Below are 2,575 nucleotides of genomic sequence, written 5' to 3'. Positions count from 1 at the left end.
GAGAGAGAGAGAGAGAGAGAGAGAGAGAGAGAGAGGGGGGGAGAGGGAGAGAGGGAGAGAGAGAGAGAGAGAGAGAGAGAGAGAGGGAGGGAGGGAGAGAGAGACAGACAGACAGACAGACAGACAGACAGACAGACAGACAGACAGACAGACAGACAGACAGACAGACAGACAGACAGACAGACAGACAGACAGACAGACAGAGAGAGAGAGAGATTGAGTGGCGGTATGGTGTAACTAAGAGTTACTTTATACCATAACTAAGAATGTATATTCTTTTATAATACACGCACAGAGTGAAAGGGTGAGGAAGAAAGAGAGAGAGAGAGGGGGGGAGAGGGAGAGAGAGAGAGGGGGGATGGAGAGGGAGAGAGAGAGGGGGGGATGGAGAGGGGGAGAGAGAGAGGGGGGAGAGAGAGAGAGGGGGGGGAGAGAGAGAGAGGGGGGGGAGAGAGAGAGAGAGAGAGAGAGAGAGAGAGAGAGAGAGAGAGAGAGAGAGAGTGGCGTGAGAGTGTGTAAGTGTAACGTAACTCAGACTTAATTAAATCATACCATACTAAAAGCGTGGTATTTATTACTTCCCATATATTATGGTCACTTTAATGATGATTATGATGATATAGTCACTTTACAGACAAGCGGGCTAACCCAGATTTCGGGGGTTGTCAGAAATCTTGGGCCACACCAAAAGTTGGCATTGCTCTATCTATAAGAGAAGTTTGGTTTCATTGGTGTGTAGATTTATTTAGTTATAGAGAAAACTCTCCTTGTCTTTTAAAGAAACTGAACCAAGGGGCAAAAACTTTACCTTCAATTTTCTCAAAACAGTATTTTTCGGGATAGATCTAGCCCACTTGAGTTTTAAAGCGACCATATTGTGAGGGAAAAGAGACTGGACAAGTTGACAACATGGCTGGGAGCAGCAAGAACAACAGATACCATTGCCGCAGCGCAAGTAGCGCAAGACAGATGGAAGTGGAGGTCCATGATCGTCCACGCCAGTCGGCAAGGCACCGGATGATTATAATAATAATAATAATAATAATAATAATAATAATAATAATAATAATGGGTTGCATTTATTTTGCGCATTATATCCACGTGTGCAATGCTCTATGCGCTTAACATGAAACATATGGAATTACAAATCAATTTTATAGGCACATAGTATTTCATGCGCGTGCACACACATACTCACGCACGCAGGCACCTATACACACATGAACACATTCATACACATATACGTACATACGCACATACAAACTCATGACGATGATATCATCATCATCATCATCCAATGCCAGATCTGCGACAGACATCGGCGATCATGGTTTTCCATCCATTCCTTTGCCAGGATGCTCTCAAAAAAGCTACGACAATCATATTATACATATTACAATCATATTGTATAAATTGATATTTTCGTTTTCAGATACTGGGGTGTGGAGGGAGATGTGGTCAGTGTGTGGCTTGCGGTGGACAACGCCGACAAGGAGAACGCTTGTATGCAGGTCATCCCAGGTTTGTACAAAAGTCTTTGGGGTTGTCATGAAAACTAAAGAATAAAGCCACCGTCCGTGTTTGTTATTGTTGTTGTGGGGATTTTTATTGTTGTTGTGGGATTTTGTTGTTGCTGCTGTTGCTGGTGTGGTGTTTTGTTGTTGGTGTTGTTGTTGTTGTTGTTGTATGTGTGTGTGTGTGTGTGTGTGTGTGTGTGTGTGTGTGTGTGTGTGTGTGTGTGTGTGTGTGTGTGTGTGTGGCAGACTATCTGTTTGAAATGTTTGGAGCCCCGAAGAGCGTGCTCTTCGCCAGGGCTACCGCCTCCCTTGGGTAGCGGGTGAGGCAGTTAAACCTCCCTGAATCCTCCCCAAAGAGATGCCACCGCCGGACCTCCGTGGCGGACATCTCTGTCGCCAGTGCTCCATATCTTGGGGCTCCTCGCTGCACAATGGACATATTGTGGTTGTTGTTGTGGTTGTTATTGCTGTTGTTAGCGATCCGTAGTAGCATCTGAGCGTTAACTCTTCTGCATGATGCCATTCTGTAATAGCTGCATATCTGTTTTAATTGTTGTCTTGAGGAGTAGAGGCAGTTAGATGTGTGGGGTAGCTTGGGAAGAAAACATCCCCTCAGATCGGTTAGTTTTCTACAACAGAACAGATGATGTTCCACTGTCTCTGAGGGGTAGTCACATAGTGGGCAGGCAGCAGACTGCTTTACTCCAATTCGGCTGAGATGCTGATAAGTCTTTGGGCTGACCACAAGGACATTAACTTCCTTGGGTGACCAGCGTCTGTGGTGCATCGGTTAGACACTTCACCATCGCAGCCAGAACACAACATGCCTGTGATCTATTCTTGTGTGGGGAGAATGTTTACTGAGTACCTCGCTCTCAGGATCACAGAATTTCAAAGTAAGATAAATCAATAAATAAATAAATAAATAAATAAATAAATAAATAAATAAATAAATAAATAAATAAATAAATAAATAAATAAATAAATAAAAAGATTGTGGTGGGAGAAATTTTATTGTGGATCTCGCTCTTTCAGCTGGGACATATCAATCCGAACCT

General features: G+C 43.8%; 1 protein-coding gene across 1 annotated transcript in view; it reads left to right on the top strand.

The window, feature by feature from the left end:
* LOC101852216 (probable alpha-ketoglutarate-dependent hypophosphite dioxygenase) overlaps positions 1-2,575 on the top strand; it is a gene marked incomplete in the record, with an annotated part of 9,924 nt that overhangs the window by 2,761 nt on the left and 4,588 nt on the right. Inside the window, 1 exon segment of the mRNA XM_013079199.2 lies at positions 1,433-1,521. Within this exon segment, the coding sequence (XP_012934653.2) occupies positions 1,433-1,521 (89 nt within the window).

The sequence above is a fragment of the Aplysia californica genome, unplaced genomic scaffold, assembly GCF_000002075.1.
Source record: "Aplysia californica isolate F4 #8 unplaced genomic scaffold, AplCal3.0 scaffold00003, whole genome shotgun sequence".
In the NCBI taxonomy this organism is placed as follows: Eukaryota; Metazoa; Mollusca; class Gastropoda; order Aplysiida; family Aplysiidae; genus Aplysia; species Aplysia californica.
Note: the sequence above shows the minus strand (reverse complement) of the source record. Positions and strands in the feature narration are given on the sequence as shown.